The 20,332-nt window shown below is 39.6% G+C and overlaps 1 protein-coding gene across 1 annotated transcript in view; it reads left to right on the forward strand.

The window, feature by feature from the left end:
• Positions 1-20,332, forward strand: part of LOC128694666 (solute carrier family 22 member 3) — an 80,616-nt gene that overhangs the window by 41,311 nt on the left and 18,973 nt on the right. The window contains exon 2 of the mRNA XM_070104288.1: positions 14,801-15,032. Within this exon, the coding sequence (XP_069960389.1) occupies positions 14,801-15,032 (232 nt within the window). The remainder of the gene's footprint in view (positions 1-14,800; positions 15,033-20,332) is intronic.

Raw genomic sequence — 20,332 nt, forward strand, 5'->3', positions numbered from 1 at the left:
ACACCAAGGCTGAACCTTCTTCTCTGGAAGACACACCAAGGCTGAACCTCCTTCTCTGGAAGACACACCAAGGCTGAACCTTCTTTTCTGGAAGACACATCAAGGCTGAACCTTCTTCTCTGGAAGACACACCAAGGCTGAACCTTCTTCTCTGGAAGACACACCAAGGCTGAACCTCCTTCTCTGGAAGACACACCAAGGCTGAACCTTCTTCTCTGGAAGACACACCAAGGCTGAACCTCCTTCTCTGGAAGACACACCAAGGCTGAACCTTCTTTTCTGGAAGACACACCAAGGCTGAATCTCCTTCTCTGGAAGACACACCAAGGCTGAACCTTCTTTTCTGGAAGACACACCAAGGCTGAACCTTCTTCTCTGGAAGACACACCAAGGCTGAACCTTCTTCTTTGGAAGACACACTAAGGCTGAACCTTCTTCTCTGGAAGACACACCAAGGCTGAACCTTGTTCACTGGAAGACACACCAAGGCTGAATCTCCTTCTCTGGAAGACACACCAAGGCTGAACCTCCTTCTCTGGAAGACACACCAAGGCTGAACCTTCTTCTCTGGAAGACACACCAAGGCTAAAAAGTTGAAACCAGTCTGAGGAGGCCGTAAATTGCACTAGCTATTAGACACTGAAGCCAGTCAGAGGAGATATTCTCATATATATTTTAAAGCGATGAAACGGGAATAAAAATATATTTTAGAAATAAAAATTGCAGATGTGCACCAATACACCTGTACTGCGATCGTCAACGTCGTTGAATGAGGAGACGTCGTTCTTAGTGTGGGAAGCTATGTCACTGAGGGTTTGTAAGTTATCAGAGTTATTCCATGATGCTGGAAACTGGTTAAATAACTTTCTCATAAAACACCTGCAGAGACCAGTTCCTCCTAGAATCTTACCTTTGATACAGTCCACTAGCGTTGAAAATTTGAAGTCGTTCACTGGAGAACTTTGCCTGTTAAAAGCGAAATAAAAAGGAAAAGATAGAGGTAGAAAAAATAATAGAAAAAAATCTGGCAAATTTAAGGTCTTTCTTCGGAAATACCAAACCAAGAAAACTGTAGTAATTGTATTCTTACTCTCTTGAAAAGATAATGTTCTCATAAATATCGAGGCCAAAACATCCAGAAATGAGAATTTCTCGTCTAATGATTAAACAAACCAAGAATATCGATCAGAAGAAGGGTAAAAATTTATTTATTTCATAATCCAACATGGTGTGTACCTACATCTTCCCGGTGGGGCGGCTGGCAAGATGACTCGGAACGAACCACGATTCTTCGTACGGAAGTCTGAAATTTAGAGTAAGACCCTGTTAACCCTTTATAAACAAAGCATAGTCATAGTTAAAAAGGATGCCCATCCTAATTTTTGGACCACAATAGGACCTACCAGTGTGTACATTCCCTTATTTTGTTAGTGTCAGATAAACAAACAGTTACTACTTACTCAGTCCAGCATCTGGTCTGATCCTCCTAATATAATAGTTACGCTGTTATATTAGTCCATGATGGGTGAGTGTAGATCCGGTAACAAATAGTCTAGTCTACAAATAGTATATAAAACTGATACAAATATTAAATCTGGTCACAAGGTGTTGTGGATCTTGGTAAAAATATTAATGACCATAATAAATAAATAATTAGAAGGAGTGAAGTTGTGTTAGTGAAAGGTATGAATAACTGGGTAAGAGGAGCAAGGAAAAATATATTATATAACTGTACAGAATTATTCCGTAAAAAGTGAAAGAAACTTATAGCAAGTCTTAAGAAGAAAATACAGTTCATCGACACCATGCCTAACCCTTCTAGGGTAGGGTAGGTGCCTGAGCCCGAGCTTTTAGCTCATAAGACTGTCATTCCCATTTGCCCCCTTGTGGCGGGGATGGCAGACCAGAGAGGCCTAGCTAGTGGCTAGGCCTGGGGACAGTTGGTCCCAAAGATGAGGAGGTACTTGTGCCTCCTCCCATGGGAGACTTAGGTCTCAGACACTCCCTAAAGAGGGAGCCAAGGCCGGGCCACCACTTGGACAAGGCCCGGGCCGGGAGAATACCGGCTAATCTTTAATAATAATAAATACAGTTATTCAGTGAGAAATATTTTGGTTAAAAAATATGCAAGGAACAATATATGAGCTAATTAAAACAACTCCAAAGTAATGCAGACAATATTGAACAATAGTAACTTAGTAAAAATGCAGTTGCACAATAAAGTAAGCAATTGTCAAAAAATAAAGAATGAGCAACAGCATGAAAAACTTATATAAATTTGGTGTTCCGGGGGTCAACGCCCCCGTACATAAATTATTTAAAATAATGAGGTAAAATATTCATGGAAACAGTTATACTATTTACAAAATGGTTGAGTTATGAAAGTGACAGTATATAAACTGCGAGGTAATTTATATATTTTATTTTATTCGCCGGTATATTTATATGTACTAAAAAGTTGTGATGTATAAACAAATAACAAAATATGAGGAACTTGGAAAATACTTATGGAAACTTTTTGAAGAGGGTTTAAAATAAGTTAAAAATAAAAGTATATAATTCAAATGGAATTAATCATTGTATATTTTTACATGGAGAAAATATGATTCATATAAATAGACAATATATATTTTTATTAAAAATAAAATAAAATAAAAACGAAGCATGGTTTAAAAAATGAACAAAAAAATAACATTAAACTCAAGAAATCAACAAAAGAGGATATTATTTAAGGAGGAATGATGGGCAGTAGATTATTATTATAATCATCGGGGAGCGCTAAACCCGTAGGATTATATAGCGCACGTGGGGGAAGGGAGAAGATGGAAGGTACTCAGGTTCAATTCAGGGAACTGGAGCACAGATTCAATTCCCTAGATCAAGATCCCCTCACCAGCGTCAAGGAACCTCCCTTGAGGGGCTGGGCAGTAGAGAAGACCTGGAGGTGGAAGTGGAAGGTTACAACGCTAGTATTAAGATCCCAAGAAGTTGCAGTGTCTGACAGGTTTGTAGATGAATGGTTCAGAGAACCGATATGTTGATAAATTAGACACATGTGCAACTCTTGGGTATCTTTATTGAGGAAACGTTTCGCCACACAGTGGTTTCATCAGTCCATACAAAGGAGAATCTTGAAGAACAGGAGGAGAATGAGGTAATCAGTCCCTCAACCTTGAGTCGATGTGACACCACCTATGACTGCTGCACTTCTCCTGCCTACGGTTTATAAGCTCCTCCGCACTTATGCCGTATTCTATTCAAGATTGATGGACTGACCACATCGACTCAAGGTTGAGGGACTGATTACCTCATTCTCTTCCTGTTCTTCAAGATTCTCCTTTGTATGGAGTGATGAAGCCACTGTGTGGCGAAACACTTCCTCAATAAAGATACCCAAGAGTTGCACATGTGTCTAATTTAACATGTCGGTTCTCTGAACCATTCATCTACAATCCTGTCAGACACTGCAACTTCTTGGGATCTTAATACTTGGGAATTCTTCGCTTGCCTAATTCTTGGGCACGAACTACTTACAACGCTAACCGAGGAGATGACAAGCAGCCAGGTAACACCCAGGTGGTGGATATTATGATTAAGATGAAGACTGTGATAAAGATTCTTTCTTTCAGCATGATAAAATGTTAGTACAAAGGTGAATGACATTTAGCTGTGATACAGAGCCCCCTTTAATATGCAAAGCATTTGGGGCAAACTTAAGAATATCTTAAGATTAATAAGGCAATGATTTAATGAGTGCTTATATATACAGTCTCTTAGGTACGTGTAAGAATAAAGTTAGAAGTTATAATGAAAATATGAGTATTGAATATTCTATTAATTCGTGTTAATTGTTTTAAAAATAACAGGTTTATAATTATAGGTAATGAGGCTTCTAACATATTAACATAATGAGAAAACATTTAATATTTTAATAAGTTGAGAGGGGTACAGATATCGAGAAAAATATTATATTGTTTTCCACATGCCTGTGAAGATTAGAATATGGATATATACTTTTTCGTATATTTTTCTGATGTTGGGATATGTTAGGGAGAGAAAGTGTATTTTTTAAAGGTAGTTGCGAAGATGCTGTCTGAGAAAGTGGGTCTGGAGATTTCCGGCAGAGTTGCAGATTTTGGGCCCTTTTATGTACACTGTATTTTTACGAAGGTTAAGCCGGTCACGGGATATGTCATAGAGATTTGTGCCTAGTGTTGTCTATGGGTTCCATTGCAACTATCAAGAAAGTGACTCACGAAATCGTAATGACACGATTGCAAACAAACCATATCACGGGTGGGGATAGAACCCGCGATCAGAGAGTCTCAAAACTCCAGACCGTCGCGTTAGCCACTGGACCAGCTAGCCACAATAAGATTCGTCCAACTAGGTATATTTCTACACCATAGCTGGTCCAGTGGCTAACGCGACGGTCTGGAATTTTGAGACTTTCTGATCGCGGGTTCTATCCCCGCCCTTGGTATGGTTTATCAAGAAAGTGCTTCAGGTCGGGATTAATGTTAGATTTTATTGATGTGTATATGTAGGATGCATAGTAGTAAGTGTTCTGTATGGTAAGTAGATTTAGATATATGAAGAGTGGAGGGTTTGTTGTCTAGCAGTGGACTGACTGATCAATCATCGTACTGTGGCTTATTGTTGAGTTATTATTGGCTTGATGTGATTTGCTGTTATGGGTCTAGGGCACAAATAGCGTAGGTGAGGTAAGAGCAGATTAATTAATAGTATAATATAAGTAGTGTTGTATGTGATACATAATAACTTATCTTTAAGAGGATGCCAGCTGTTTTGGACACTTTTTTGTTATGTGATGGATGTGGGTGTTGAATTTCAAGTTGTGTACGAATGGTATACAATACCGACAAGATGAGAGTAAGACACATATGCAACATCTGGGTATCTTTATTGTAGACGTTTCGCCATCCAGTGGCTTTATCAATACAAATTCTAGGACATAACTTGAAGACAGTAGAACTATGTACAGAAGATGAGGTAATCAGTCCCTCAACCTAGGAGTAGGTGCAAACAGCACCATAGTCGTGGAGATTCTGAATCTCCACGACTATGGTGCTGTTTGCACCTACTCCTAGGTTGAGGGACTGATTACCTCATCTTCTGTACATAGTTCTACTGTCTTCATGTCCTAGAATTTGTATTGATAAAGCCACTGGATGGCGAAACGTCTACAATAAAGATACCCAGATGTTGCATATGTGTCTTAATTTCAAGTTGCTGTTAAAGTGCAGACCCAGAAATTTTCTCTCATTATGTTTAGTAATAGTAATCATTATGTTGAGGTCGACATTACTTGTTCTGCTCCTAAACATAATGCAGGAGGTTTTTGTCAGTATTAAGTGTGAGTTTATTGGTAGTCATCCAGGTTTATATTTTTAACAGCCTTCATTGATAATGTTGTTAATAACGGATTTGGGTGGGAGATAACAAAGGTTGTGTCGTCAGCAAAGTGAATAATCATAAATGTATTGGAGGAAAAGTAGAGGGCCAAGAAAGCTTCCCTGTGAAACTCCAATGTCCAGAGGTCATCTTGAAGAGGTTGTGTCCTTAATAGAGATATACTGCTATCCATTAGTAAGGTAAGACTTTATATATGCAAGTGCATGACATCTGATACCGTAATGATCAATTTTGTGAAGTAGGATTCTGTGGTCTACTGTTTCACAAGCTTTCCTTAGATCGATAAAGAGTCCTATTGGATATTTATTCTTTTGAAGTGCTGTTTACAGTACGTCTAACATTTTTATAACTGTGTCACTTGTGCTTTTGTTTTGTCTGAAGCCAAACTGGCAGGGGCTGAGAATACTTTGTAATATTATAAAGGAGTATAATTTCTCATGTACGAGTTTCTCGACAGTTTTGGATAGCAAGGGTAAGTTAGATATTGGCTTATATTTGTTTACATCTGTTGGATCTTTGTCTTTGTTAACTGTGTAACCCTTTCTCTCTTGAGTAATGTCAGTAAAGTGTTGGTTTCTAGTGATTTGTTAAAAAGTAAAGTAATGGCGGGGTGAGAGGACATGAGCCTCTCGTTTAAATACTCGAGGTGGGACCTGAGCTACATTTCCTGGTTTGTTTTTTAGTGAATTAATATTCAGAGTGACTTCAGTGGACTGGGTTGAAGCAAGATAGAGAGATGTTGAGAAGTTTCTATCTAAGTAATCACTCGCTTGGGCATTGGTGCTTGGAATTTTACTAGCGAGACTTGATCCTGATTGATTCTATGATTGATAAGAATTCATTTATCTTGTTAGCTGTATCAATAGGCTGGAGATGCGGTTCATTTGGTTCAGTTGTGACAATATCTGTTGTTATTTTCAGCTTTTTGAGTGCCCAGAATCTGAGAGTGTCTTCCAAGTCTTTTTTATATCTCCTCTTGTTTCAGTGAATCTATTAGAATTATCTAGTTGCCTAAATTTTCTTATTAGTTTGGTGAGGACTGACATACAGTTTTTACAAAGTTCTTTATTTGTTTTTTTTTTTATCTATGGATCCTATAATGTTATTTGTAAACCACGTGCAACCTAGTCGTTTAGTAGTGATCTGTTTAGTCTTTATGGGACAATGTTTGTTGTTCAGTCTATGTATTTTATTTAAAAATATGTCAATCCAATCATCGATACCAATGACACTTGAAAATTCTGCAGGCCAGTCAAATGAGCTTAGCTCTACAGTGAAGTTACTCTTTAATGCCTCGTCATGGAGTGGAAAGATGATGTTGCTGTGGAGGGCAGGTACACCAGATGAACTCACTGATGCGCATTTAAAACTCTTGATGAGAGTAGCAGTTTTAGGGATTAGTTTACTAAGGCAGTATTAGCACTGATTATAATGATATTGTAAATTAATTATATATAATATAATTTCATAACTTTCATCTTCATTATTCTCGGTTTATCACGATCTGATAAGTACCGCTGCACCTCTTCACACATATACTGTATTCTTTTCAAGACTGATGGACTTTCTCCTTTGTATGGACTGATGAAGCCAGTGTGGCGAAACGTTTCCTCATTAAAGATACCCAAGTGTTTCACACGTGTCTAATTTATCATAATTACTGTTGTATCAACTGCCTTCTTAACAACGGGTAGAATTAACGAATTTGTGGTACTCTTCCTGCCAGCCACTGAGACAATATCGGGAGCCCAGATGGCAAGCCATTCATTGGTTGATTAAACTGATGACGTCACTTGGGTATTCTTGTTATACCTAATTATTTTTGCTGATTTACTGCAGATATAACGCAAGGGTGAAATTTGCTTATTAACTACATGTTATGCTGATTATTATTATTATTATTATTATTATTATTATTATTATTATTATTATTATTATTATTATTATTATTATTATTATTATTATTATTTTTGTTATTATTATTATTGTTATTATTATTATAACCATGGGGAGCGCTAAACCCGTAGGATTATACAGGGCACAGGGGGAGGGATGGAGGGTATTCAGGCTCAATTCAGGGAACTGGAGCACAGATAAAATTCCCTAGATCAAGAGCCCCTCACCAGCGTCAAGGAACAGGGGATGTTATGCTGATAATAATAATAATATCAGATGTTTGATGTCAGTAAATTGTGCATCATGTAATTTGGATAAATTATCATCATTAGCGTGGAGATAAAATGAACTTTAAACGTTGTGGGAAACTCTCCTTGCTCCATCTGAGAGCTTGGAGCGAGAGGTGAGGAGTCTGATTCTGGTATTCGAAGAAAGAAGACGTGTTGTGCTGTGATTCATTTACATGAGACGTAAATTTCCCGTATAAAACATTAATAATCAGATGTTAACTCCACGGTAATAATCAACGATCTACGAGCATCTGTCAAGGACACTCGCTGCCTTACCAAACCCTCAATAAACCCGTGGGGACCATCCTGTACATTCTATAGTCAATAGATTTCCGTTGTCTGTTCAACGACTTCACCAGGACTACTAGTTGACAACATGGTAATGGTAGACGAGGAGGGTTTTGAGTCATACCAGAACTTATAGTAATCAGAAGATGAACCACTGATATACAGCGCTCTGTGGGTGGCGGTGAAATAAAACGAGTACCTTTACGAGTACCATAAGATCGAAATAATACTAACTGACTTGAGATTGTCGTCCATCCGGGTCCAACCCTCCTGAAAAACTTCACGACATTTTCCAGTATGGTATGATATAATTTGTTTCACCTGTTTTCAAGCTTCCAGTGGCCTGGAGACAGTAGAGGATATAGAGAAAAACCTTCTGCTATTCTATCTTTAATTCAGACGGTTAGATAATACTCGATAACATTTAAGTAAAAAGGACACAAGTGCAACTAATGTGACATTTATTGTGGCAACGTTTCGCTCTCCAGGGGCTTTATCAAGCCATTACAAACAATACATGGACACAGAGGGTATATAAAGGCTCAGAGTGAGATGAATACCAGTGAGGTACCATTTCGATGTTCACTAGTGGTAGTAGTAGTAGTAGTAGTAGTGGTAGTGACAAAAGCAATTAATTCGTACATGAGTAAAAGGATATAAAAGCTATTACTTGGGTAACATAAAAATAGGTTGGACAAATATAAACTGGAATGAGGCAGCTTGTTTCAGTGTTCACTCTCTGTGCTTTGTGTAGTATAACAGGAGAGACTATGTGATGGCAGGGTTTACTGTTTTCAGGAGGATTCTTGCTAAGACTTCGGAGATGGTGAAGCTGCCGTTGTTTTGTTTAATTGTATTCGAAACAGCGATCAGTGCTGATTCGAGGCACTTGCGTCTGCGGAAATTAGTTTCTTTGATCACTAATTGTGTTAATTTCAACTGTTTTTCTTTCAATAACAAGCTCTACAAACAAACCTACGGCATGGGAATGGGGTCCCCCATAAGTGCCGTCTTAGCCAACTTATACATAGAACACCTAGAGTCCGAAAACTTCGCCAACATCATCCCTTCAAGCGTCACTTGGTTACGTTACGTGGACGATGTCCTCGTAATAACTCCAAAACGTTTTGATGTACGGGATCTTCAGGCAAGGCTCAACGCAGTTGAACCGGCGATCCAGTTTACACTAGAAGAATAGTCCAATGACAAGCTACCTTTCCTCGACGTCCTCATTCACAAAGTAGACAACAACCTAAGATTTCAAGTTTATCGGAAACCCACCAATAAAAATGATCTCACACACTTCTATTCCAGTCAAGATACCAAGACCAAAAGAGGCATCATCATCGGGTTTTTCCTAAGAGCATACCGAATTTGTAGTCCTGAGTTTCTTGACGAGGAGTGTTCATACATTCACCAAACATTCACAGAGTTACATTTTCCTTCTTTTTTCATCAAAGACTGCAAGAAAAGAGCTCTTCAGATCATAAATTCTCCACGCATCAACACCACTCCCAGCAAAGTTATAATTCTTCCCAACAGTCAGGTTGCACTGAACGTCTCAAAAGCACTTTCACAAGCTAACACCAGAGTCGCCATCGCTTCTAGCACTTCAGTAAAGGATATAACCAGGACAAAATCCAAGCACCACGAACCAGTCAATGCAGGAGTTTACACTATACCCTGTGGAGGCTGTGACAAGATTTACGTAGGTGAAACAGCCAGAAACCTCGACACCCGCCTCAATGAACACATTTACGCATGTAGGAACGATAACCTGAACAACGCCTGTGTACAACACCGAAATTCCACCAATCATCTCATGAAATTCAGAGACGCCCAATTAGTGATCAAAGAAACTAATTTCCGCAGACGCAAGTGCCTCGAATCAGCACTGATCGCTGTTTCGAATACAATTAAACAAAACAACGGCAGCTTCACCATCTCCGAAGTCTTAGCAAGAATCCTCCTGAAAACAGTAAACCCTGCCATCACATAGTCTCTCCTGTTATACTACACAAAGCACAGAGAGTGAACACTGAAACAAGCTGCCTCATTCCAGTTTATATTTGTCCAACCTATTTTTATGTTACCCAAGTAATAGCTTTTATATCCTTTTACTCATGTACGAATTAATTGCTCTACCATATTGTATTACTTTTGTCACTACCACTACTACTACTACCACTAGTGAACATCGAAATGGTACCTCACTGGTATTCACCTCACTCTGAGCCTTTATATACCCTCTGTGTCCATGTATTGGTCATACTGCAGCTTTACAGAGGTCATACTGCAGCTTTATTAGAGGTCATACTGCAGCTTTTTAGAGGTCATACTGCAGCTTTATACATCATTAGTAAGGCCTCACCTAGATTATGCAGCTCAATTCTGGTCTCCATATTACAGAATGGACATAAATTCGTTAGAAAACATTCAGCGTAGGATGACTAAATTAATACATAGCATTAGAAATCTTCCTTATGAAGAAAGATTGAAGACTCTTAAGTTACATTCACTTGTTAGACGAAGAATGAGGGGAGACCTGATCGAAGTGTATAAGTGGAAGATAGGTATAAATAAAGGGGATATTAACAAGGTCTTGAGGATATCTCTCCAAGAGAGAACCCGCAGTAATGGATTTAAATTAGATAAGTTTAGATTTAGAAAGGACATAGGAAAGTATTGGTTTGGAAATAGGGTAGTAGATGAGTGGAACAGTTTACCTAGTTGGGTTATTGAGGCTAGGACTTTGGGTAGTTTCAAATTTAGGTTGGATAAATACATGAGTGGGAGGGGTTGGATTTGAGTGGGACTTGCACATCAGAGCTTATTTCTTGGGTAGCATTAAAAATTGGGTTGGTCAAATGTTTGTTAGTGGGATGAATTGTAAAGGACCTGCCTAGTATGGGCCAACAGGCCTGCTGCAGTGTTCCTCCTTTCTTATGTTCTTATGTTCTTATGTAATGGCTTGATAAAGCTCCTGGAGAGCGAAACGTTGCCACAATAAATGTCACATTAGTTGCACTTGTGTCCTTTTACTTTACATATTGTCGGTAATTCTACCAACTTTATTACAACATTTAAGTTAAGTAGATAGGAGAGGAAGAACACCTGCAGCAGGTCTACTGGCCCATACTTAGCAGGTTTTTCTCAAACCCAAACCCACTATAAATTATTTAGTGTTACTCAGGGAATAAACTTTGATAACCCTATTAACCCATGTGCAAGTCTCATTTAAATCCAACCCCTCTCACTCATTTATTTATCTAACCTAAATTTGAATCTACCCAAAGTTTTAGCTTCAATAACCCTGCTAGACAAACTGTTCCATTGATCGACTACTCTATTTCCAAACCAATACTGTCCTATATCCTTTCTAAATCTAAACTTATCCAGTCTGAATCCATTATTACGAGTTCTCTCATTGAGGGATATCCTCAGGACCTTATTTATATCTCCTTTATTAATATCCAATCTTCCACTTATATACTTCAATCAAGTCTCCTCTCATTCTTCGTCTTACAAGAGAATGTAACTTAAGAGATTTCAATCTTTCTTCATAAGAACGTTAATTAGGCAGGAACGGCCCCTTGTGAATCCATACTGAGAATCATAGATAAAATTATGCTTATGCTTATCAAGATGGCTTCTTATAAAATTAGCTATAATTGAATCTAGTAATCTGCCTACAACTGATGTCAGGCTTATTGGGTTGTAATTTGATGGTAACGGCTTATCACCTGTTTTAAAAATAGGAATTACATTAATTGTCTTCCACACATCTGACACTACACCTGTGTGAAGGGATATATTAAAATGTTAGTTAATGGTTCACAAAGTTCCATTTTACACTTCTTAAGAACCCTGGGAAAAAATTCATCAGGCCCAGGAATTTATTTTGCTTCAGTCGGTCTACCTGTTTGATTACCATATCCCCAGTGACTCTGATATTACATAATTTATATTTTTCAGGTCCACTATAAAAATTAATTATTGTTAATGTCTTCCTGTGTGAAAACCGAGAGGAAATAATTATTGAAAATTGAGCACATTTCGTTCTCCTTATCAGTAAGATGCCCAAAATTGTTATTAAGGAAACCTATCTTTTCTCTAACCTTTGTTCTAAATACCTGGAAAAAAAAGCCTTTTGAATTTGTTTTTGAATCATTCGCTGTTTAACTTTTCTTATCCCTTTTTAAAGCTACTTGTGTGTGTGTGTATACCGATCTACGAGATGGCTCTCACCTCATTTAACATGCCTATAAATTTCTTTCTTCTGCTCTAAAAGACGTTGGAGCCTATTGTGCATCCATTTGGGATTATTTCTATTCGATCTCATTTCTCTAAACGGAATAAATGTTCTTTGGGCAGCTTATATAGCGTTCAGAACACTGTCATATTGATAGTTCTCTTCTGTTCTCCAGTTTACAGACGACTGGTGATCTCTAAGCAAATTGTAATCTGCTAAGCGAAAATCTGGGACTGTCACTGATTTATCCCTACTAGCATACTTCCAGTCGATACTATAGGTAATTGATTTGTGGTTGCTCTCACCAAGTTCCTCTGTAATCTCTAGATTATTAATAAGGTTATGCTTGTTAGCCAGAGCCAAATCAAGCAAGTTATTTACCCTTGTTGGTTCTGTCACAAACTGCTCCGAGAAACAGTTTTGAGCTGCCTCTAGGAATGAATTCCAGTCAATGAATTCCAATCTGTTTGACTAAAGTTAAAGTCTCCTAGAATTACTATATTATTGTGCCTTGTGGCATAACAATTCCTTCTGACCAAGTTTGGGGGACGGCAAATCACGCCTACAATCAATTTCTCACGCCCATCCGAAAAGTCTACCCCGATAGACTCTGTGTGTGTTCTTTCAGTTTTAATACCAACATATATGCAGCATTTTAAGTGTTCCCTGACATATATAGCCCCTCCCCTTCCCATTTCTTCTATCAATGTGAAATAACTTGAAATCCTGAATGTGACATTTAGCATGCATGTACCAATTCTTCATATTAAACCACGTCTCAGTTATGGCAAATATATCATTGTTACCCGCACTGGCAGCTAATCTGAACTCCTCCATCTTGTTTCTAGAGCTACAACTTTTTGTATATATTTGAAAATCCTGTCTTCTCTTTTCCTTCCCTGCTCATTTCTGCTGTTTCACTCTCTCTGTTACTGTTCTTATCGTATTAATGTTGGTAGAATTACCGACAATAAGTTGGGTAAAAGGGCACAACTGCAACTAATGTGACATTTTATTGTGGCAACGTTTCGCTCTCCAGGTGTTTTATCAAGCCATTACCTGTGGAACGGCTTGATAAAGATCCTGGAGAGCGAAACTTTGCCACAATAAAATGTCACATTAGTTGCCCTTGTGTCCTTATACCCAACATACTGTTCTTATCACCTAGTGCCACTGGCAAATCAATATTTATCAATAACTCTACCTCATTCTACATGTACCTGGTTTCCCTGAAACTAACAGTATCGCAACACTGAGAATTCGTCCTGCCCATTTCTACTGCATCATAGCTCATTGCTTTCCCACAAAAACTCATACCACTAACAGCTCCCTCCACTGCATTGGCCAGTGCCCCCATCCCAGACCTAGATAAGTGAATCCTCCCTCCCCCCATTTATGGCATACATGTCATTTCTGCCATAGAAGAGGTCCCAGTTGTCTATAAATGGCACTGCATTGTCTTGACAGTGTTCGTCCAGCCAGCAATTAACAACATTTGCCCTGGACAACCAATCATTTCCAACTCCTGTTCTTGGCAAAATGGCGCATATTACAGGGCGCCCTCCCTTGTATTCATCTAACCTATATTTGAAGTTACCCAAGCTTTTAGCTTCAATGACTCTACTAGGTAGTCGATGACCCTAGTATTTAGCAGGCAGAAATAGCTAGTACATTTCAGCAGGTAACCTCGGTGAGGACTTAACCGTAGTCTCTATCTGTCTCTCCCATGTACACAATCTGTCTCTCCCATGTACACAATCTGTCTCTCCCAAGTACACAATCTGTCTCTCCCATGTACACACAAATACACCTCCAGGCAGCTGAATCATGGGTAGTTATCGCTATTGTTGTAGGAAAATTACGCATTGCTCAAATAACATGTTGCCATGGAAAATAACAAGCAGGTAAGTTAGTCAGTGTCACGGCTCTCTTCTCCCTCTCCCTCTCTCTCTCTCTCTCTCTCACTCTCTCTCTCTCTCTCTCTCTCTCTCTCTCTCTCTCTCTCTCTCTCTCTCTCTCTCTCTCTCTCTCTCTCTCTCTCTCTCTCTCTCTCTCTCTCTCTCTCACACTCTCTCTCCCCCTCTCTTTCTTTCTCTCTCTCCCTCCCTCCCCTCCCCTCTCTCTCTCCCTCCACTCCGAAATTATGAAAAATGTCTGAAAACACAGTTTATCCATGGAGCTGAGGACACGTGAGCACTCTGACAGGTGAAATTATTGCGCATGAGCCAGTACACATGTTGCAGTTCTCATCTCTTTAGTTTTATGATTAGAATGCTTATTTTAGTGTTCCTTTCTCGTGTGCACCTGTATTGTTTACCTATATATTAGCTTCCTTCCAGCCAGTTTACTGTCATCATGCATACGAAGCAGTGTTCCTGTCAGGAGCCCAAAGAACACTGTTTGAGCAGCATATGCTGCAACAGTGTAGAACCGATTTCCCTTCGGGAGTCAGAGACGGGTTATCACGAGATTAAGACCCGTGCCAGAACCCCGGTTCCGACGAACATTATACATACATACATACCAGATTACTCTCGTCTGAGGAGGATCTAAAGTTAGACCGAAAACACTCGTGTTATTTCTGCTCAGTTGGATGAGCGTTGCTATACAGTTCATGTAATGTTCTTCATTACTTCAGGACATTCAGAAAGAGGAATACGACTTAAGGGAACTGAAGAGGAAGGATGTAAGTTCCAGGAACGACATTTATACCGAGGACATGACTTCAGAAGACGTCAGGAACGAGACGGAGGTGCGAGACAGCAGAGAAGAGGAAGCCTTCGCCGAGGTCAACAGGTTTGAGGACCTGATGGAACTCGTGGGCACCGGCGGTCGCTGGAACATCACGATCATCATCCTCAGCACTTTATGTTGGTACCAATATTCTTTCTTTATTATCGCCATGACATCTCCATGATAGTGAGGGACTGGTGATAAATGGTATACAATATCGATGAAAAACGGACACAAATTCAGTTTCATGCGATCCTTTATCAGCCAGAACAACGGCTTTTACAACATAGCTGAATCCTTTACCAGGAAACTTCATCAACGTTATCCTACATAACAATATACTTGCCCATACAGGGCAGGTCCTTGTCATATCCAACCTTCTCAACATTCCTCACCTGACTCTTCACGTCACTTTCCACCATATATATAAGAACATAAGAACATAAGAACGAAGGAACACTGCAGAAGGCCTACTGGCCCATGCGAGGCAGGTCCAAGTCTCCTACCGGCTTAAGCCAATGCACCCAACCTAGTCAGGTCAGGTCACATTGACTTAAGGGAGGAACACGGCAACCGACCTGGTAGCACAAGCTATCAGGTCTAACTCACACCCACCCACATCCACTCATGTATTTATCCAACCTATTTTTAAAGCTACACAACGTTCTGGCCTCTATAACGGTACTTGGGAGTTTGTTCCACTCATCCACAACTCTATTACCAAACCAGTACTTTCCTATATCCTTCCTGAATCTGAATTTTTCCAACTTAAAACCATTGCTGCGAGTCCTGTCTAGGCTAGATATTTTCAGCACACTATTTACATCCCCTTTATTTATTCCTGTCTTCCATTTATACACCTCAATCATATCCCCCCTAATTCTACGTCTTTCTAGAGAGTGCAGATTCAGGGCCCTTAGTCTATCCTCATAGGGAAGGTTTCTGATACATGGGATCAACTTTGTCATCCTCCTTTGTACATTTTCCAGAGAATTTATATCCATTCTGTAATAAGGTGACCAAAACTGTGCAGCATAATCTAAATGAGGCCTAACCAAGGATGTATAGAGTTGAAGAACAACCTGAGGACTCCTATTATTTATGCTTCTTGATATGAAGCCAAGGATTCTATTAGCTTTATTGCGAACACTTATGCACTGTTGTCTTGGTTTCAGATTACTGCTAACCAGAACTCCTAAATCTTTTTCGCAATCCGTAATATTAAGATCTACATTATTTAGTTTATATGTGGCATGGTTATTGTCCTGTCCAACATTTAGAACTTTGCATTTGTCTATATTAAACTGCATCTGCCACTTCTCCGACCACTGCATCAGTCTATTCAAATCTTCCTGGAGTGTTCGAATGTCCTCGTCAGAATGAATTCGACGGCCTATTTTGGTGTCATCGGCAAACTTGCCGATGTCGCTCTTTATGCCCTCATCTATGTCGTTTATGTAGATTGTGAACAGCAGGGGGCCCAACACTGACCCCTGTGGAACACCGCTCGTGACACTTCCCCACTCTGATTTCTCCCCATTTATGCAAACTCTCTGCTGCCTATTTGTCAACCATGCCTCTATCCAGGAAAAAATTTCTCCTCCTATTCCATGTGCTTTAATTTTCCTCAATAGTCTCTGATGTGGGACCCTGTCAAAAGCCTTACTGAAGTCCATATACACAATATCATATTCATTACCATGATCTACCTCCTCAAATACCTTAGTGAAAAAAGTTAATAAATTCGTAAGGCAGGAACGCCCCTTTGTAAAACCATGCTGAGATTCGTTGATTAATTTATGCTTTTCAAGGTGGCTACGAACTGCCTCGGCAATTATTGATTCCATAAATTTTCCCACTATGGAGGTTAGGCTTATTGGTCTATAGTTCGAAGCTAAGGACCTGTCACCTGTTTTGAAAATAGGTATCACATTTGCCATTTTCCACTTATCTGGCACCATGCCAGTTTGTAGTGATATGTTGAAAAGATTAGCCAAAGGTGTGCTAAGCTCCTCTTTACATTCCTTTAGAACCCTTGCATACAGTTCATCAGGGCCTGGGGATTTGTTAGGTTTTAATTTATCTATTTGCCTAAGGACCATGTCACTTGTGACCCTAATAGTACACAGTTTATTATCGTCCTGTTCTACATAATTTATCATTACTGGAATATCGCTGGTATCCTCCTGTGTAAAAACTGAGAGGAAGTATGTGTTAAAAATTCTACACATTTCCTTATCACTGTCAGTGAGCTGACCCGAGGAACTTTTGAGTGGGCCTATCTTGTCCCTGATCTTACTTCTGTATACCTGAAAGAATCCTTTTGGGTTAGTCTTCGATTCTCTTGCAACTTTAACCTCATAATCTCTTTTTGCTTTTCTAATTCCCTTTTTTATTTCTCTCTTTAACTGAATATATCGATTTCTCAATTGCCCCTCTCCTCTTTTGATTTGCCTATATATGCCTCTCTTTTGACCAATCAGATATTTTAATCTATTGTTCATCCATTTAGGATCATTTTTGTTTGATCTGATTTCCCTATTTGGAACATAATTTGACTGAGCAGCTAGAACTATGCCCTGGAAAGCATCATATCGGCAACCATCACCACCTACCTGACCCTTAGTCAGGTCATTCCAGTTCAGCCCACCTAAGTAATTTTTCAGTCCTATGAAATCAGCCAAGCGAAAGTCAGGGACGGAGACTTGATTGCCATTATTAGGGGAATTCCATGATATATTAAAACTGAGTGATTTGTGATCACTTTCCCCAAGCTCATCATTAACCTCAAGATTATTAATTAGTGTTTCCCTACTGGCAAGAACCAAGTCAAGGAGGTTATTTCCCCTAGTTGGCTCTGTCACAAACTGTTTTAAAAAACAATCCTGGATCGTATCAAGAAAGTCACCTGACTCTAAATTTCCTGTCAAATTGCTCCAGTCAATCTGTCTATAGTTGAAATCTCCCATTAGCACAACATTTTCGTATGTAGATGCCTTACGAATTTCGTCCCATAGAAGTTTACTGCACTCCCTATCAAGATTTGGGGCCCTGTAAATCACACCCAAAATTAGTTTTTCTCGGCCCTCGAGAAGCTGTAACCAAACAGATTCAGTGGCTGACGCTTCTAATTTAATATCTTGTCTAACACAACAATTTAAATTGTCTCTGACATACATCGCTACTCCACCACCTTTCCTGTTGACCCTGTCAGTGTGGAATAATTTATAGCCTTGTATGTGACATTCAGAGGGCATCTCTCTATCTTTCAGATTGAGCCAGGTCTCTGTTATAGCAATAATATCTATGTCTCCTGCACTTGCAATTAATCTTAGCTCATCTATCTTATTTCTTACACTCCTGCTATTAGTATAGTAAACCTTAAGGGAGCTAGTCCCTTGCTGCCCTCTGCTGTCCCCCTTTGTTTGCTGACCTGATCTATTGTCTTTATTTATAACTTCATGCTGAATGCCTTTTATACATTTACTGTTTCCAACCCAAGTGTTGCAACCTGCTTGTTTCCCACACACACCCATACCTCTATCTTCCATCAGTTTAAAATCATAGGCATTTCACCAATGGCCTTCTCAATCGAGTCTGCAAGTGCTACCACCCCAGCCCCAGAGAGATGTACCCCATCCCTTGCATACATATCATGTTTGCCATAAAAGTTGTTCCAGTTGTCAATGAATGGGATTGCAAGTTCCTTGCAGTATCTGTCTAGCCAGCAATTTACACCAATTGCCCTAGACAACCATTCATTTCCTACTCCCCTTCTAGGCAAGATGCTACATATGATTGGGATCCCTCCCTTAGACTTAATGAAATCTATAGCTGACCTGTACTTATCTAGCAGCTCTTCTCTCCTACCCTTCCCAATATCATTTCCACCAGCACTGAGACAGATAATGGGCTTGCTCCCATTACCTGACATGATATTATCCAGCCTGTTGACAATGTCCCCAACACCAGCTCCAGGGAAGCACACTCTATCTCTCATCTTCTTATTCCTATTACAAAAAGCACGGTCAATGTATCTTACCTGAGAGTCACCAACCACAAGAATGCGCTTACCTCCATTAGCAGGGGCAGTAGTACCCTTACCTTCACTGGCCACTGAAGTACATTCATCCTGAAGAACAGAGAAGCGATTTCCTACCTTCAGATCTTCACTCTTAACTTTCCTTACTCTGATGCGCCTTCCATTACTGTGAACTACTCGCCACTTGTAGCAGGTGCTGGGCTGCACCTCACTGCTGGTAGCCGTTGCTGCCTCCCCAACTACAGCCTCCTCACAGCGAGAGACAGACTGCACCTCGCTGCTAGAAGCCTCATTCCCCACAACTCCAGCCACCTCACACTCTCTCCCAGACCCATTGAGGTGGACCTTCAGCCTCCTAATCTCCTCCTGGAGAAGCAAGACCTCCTCCTTCAACTCTCCAACCTCAATTTTTAAAACACTGCAGAAGCAAGCCATGCTTTGTAACCGTCCACACTAATCCCCAAGGCAGCTCAGGGTCTGTGACCTCACGTGACGACTGACCACTGAGTACTCACTTACACTCTGCTCAGGTTGATCTGTTTGTTACATAATAAATCCCACTGTGTGGGCGAAACGTAGTCAATAAAGGATCGCATTATACTGCATTTGTGTCTATTTTTCCTTAGTGAAGAGCTCTTGATCTCAGTAACTGGAGCTACCTTTCTTTTCTCTGGATCAAACATGATTGTATCTTATTTCCCAGATGCTGTTTTAACTCGACAAGCTAAGGGCTTTTACATGAATATAAATAATAAAAGTATAATGTGCATTTGAGTCCCTCATATCTCTCTTCTGATGTTCATCAACTTTAATCTACTTACCGATGTTTCGGTCTGTCCAAGACCATTAACTACATGATAATGGTCAGTCCAAGACCATTCTCATATAGAAAATTGAAGAGGAACCCGGAAAGGGTTAGAAACATTTGAATCAATTAATATTCTGAGCTTCTGTCTCTCTGTGGATTATTACTGAGCATTGACAAGTGTTCATTATACTTTAGTCATCCATAAAGCTAGTTAATTATGCATCAGTATGATAATACACCAATATGGGGCGAAACGTGATGTAGCTTTGTCTTCAAATTACTTGGTAGTAAACAAATATACCTGTAATCATCCCCGTGAGTATCCCTCTGTGAATTAGTGTGAATATTCCTTTGAAATCTTGTTTGTTTCGGCCTGTGGACGTGTTTGCTACTAGTATTACTCTCGCGTGGAAGCGTTAAACCGTAGGGGGTCACACAACACTTATACTCGTGCTAATGCATTCTTTGTGAAAGTAGCTCCAATTCTTTGCATCAAGAGCCCTTTGGCAGCCCTTAGAAACCCTCTTAACGACAGTGTGTTTAATACACATAATTTTGCATATATTAAAGAACGTGATTAATGGAAA

The sequence above is a fragment of the Cherax quadricarinatus genome, chromosome 90 (genome assembly GCF_038502225.1).
Source record: "Cherax quadricarinatus isolate ZL_2023a chromosome 90, ASM3850222v1, whole genome shotgun sequence".
Taxonomy (NCBI): Eukaryota; Metazoa; Arthropoda; class Malacostraca; order Decapoda; family Parastacidae; genus Cherax; species Cherax quadricarinatus.